The 1,000-nt window shown below is 45.6% G+C and overlaps 1 protein-coding gene across 1 annotated transcript; it reads right to left on the bottom strand.

Annotated features, from left to right (window-relative positions):
• Positions 1–13: 13 nt before the first annotated feature.
• Positions 14–967, bottom strand: LOC135980739 (olfactory receptor 5AR1-like; the record flags this gene model as incomplete). The annotated part of the gene is made up of 1 exon (XM_065580639.1): positions 14–967. A coding segment is annotated over exon 1 (912 nt), but the record flags the coding sequence as incomplete, so codon positions are not given.
• Between the last annotated feature and the right edge of the window lie 33 nt (positions 968–1,000).

Below are 1,000 nucleotides of genomic sequence, written 5' to 3' on the forward strand. Positions count from 1 at the left end.
TATTTCTGTGTAACATCCTCGTAAAGGCCTTTTTCACCTCCGTGTTCCTCAGGCTGTAGATCAGGGGGTTCAACATGGGGATCATCAGGGTATAAAACAAAGAAATGATTTTGTCCTGATCCATGAGGTACTTTGAACTGGGCCGTAAATACATGAAACATCCTGTTCCGTAGAAGATGGTGACCGTCATCAGGTGGGAGGCACAGGTGGAGAAAGCTTTGCGTTGGGCATTGGCAGAGTTGATCCTTAGGATAGCAACCGCAATGTATATGTAGGAGATGAGGATGATCAAGATAGTAGGTGTTACCACCACAGCAGAACAGGTGAAATGAACAATGTCTGTGATGCGGGTGTCAGTGCAGGACAACTTCAGGAGGGGGGGCAAGTCACAGAAGAAATGGTTGATGATGTTTGAGTTGCAGAAGGACAAACGGAATATAAATATAGTTTGAACAATTGCATTCATGCAGCTCACTATGTATGACCCCAGCACCAGCAGCACACAAAACCGCTTGGACAAGATGATGGTGTAGAGCAATGGGTTGCAGATGGCCATGAAGCGATCATATGCCATGACACCCAAGAGGTAATATTCACAGGACAATGCGATGCATAGGAAGAAGAATTGCAGAGCACATCCAGTAAACAAAATGACTTTTCTTGCTGATACTAAAGTAATCAGTATGCTGGAAGTGATAGTGGTAGTGTAACCAACATCTAAGAGGGCCAGGTTGCTGATGAAAAAGTACATGGGGGTGTGAAGCTGGGAGTCAGTTCTGATTAAGGTGACCAAGGTGAGGTTCCCCACTAGTATCAGCATGTAGATCAACAGAAACATCACAAGGAGGATGACCTGCACCTTCGGGTTTTGTGTGAATCCCAACAAGACGAACTCAGTCACTGCTGTGTAATTCCTCTCCGCCATTTATCCCAGATGCACTCTCCACTGCAGGTGAGAAAGTGAGGAGTACACTGAAAAAGGAGACAAATGAGGGCTGTC

Source organism: Chrysemys picta, unplaced genomic scaffold (assembly GCF_011386835.1).
Source record: "Chrysemys picta bellii isolate R12L10 unplaced genomic scaffold, ASM1138683v2 scaf8909, whole genome shotgun sequence".
Classification (NCBI taxonomy): domain Eukaryota; kingdom Metazoa; phylum Chordata; order Testudines; family Emydidae; genus Chrysemys; species Chrysemys picta.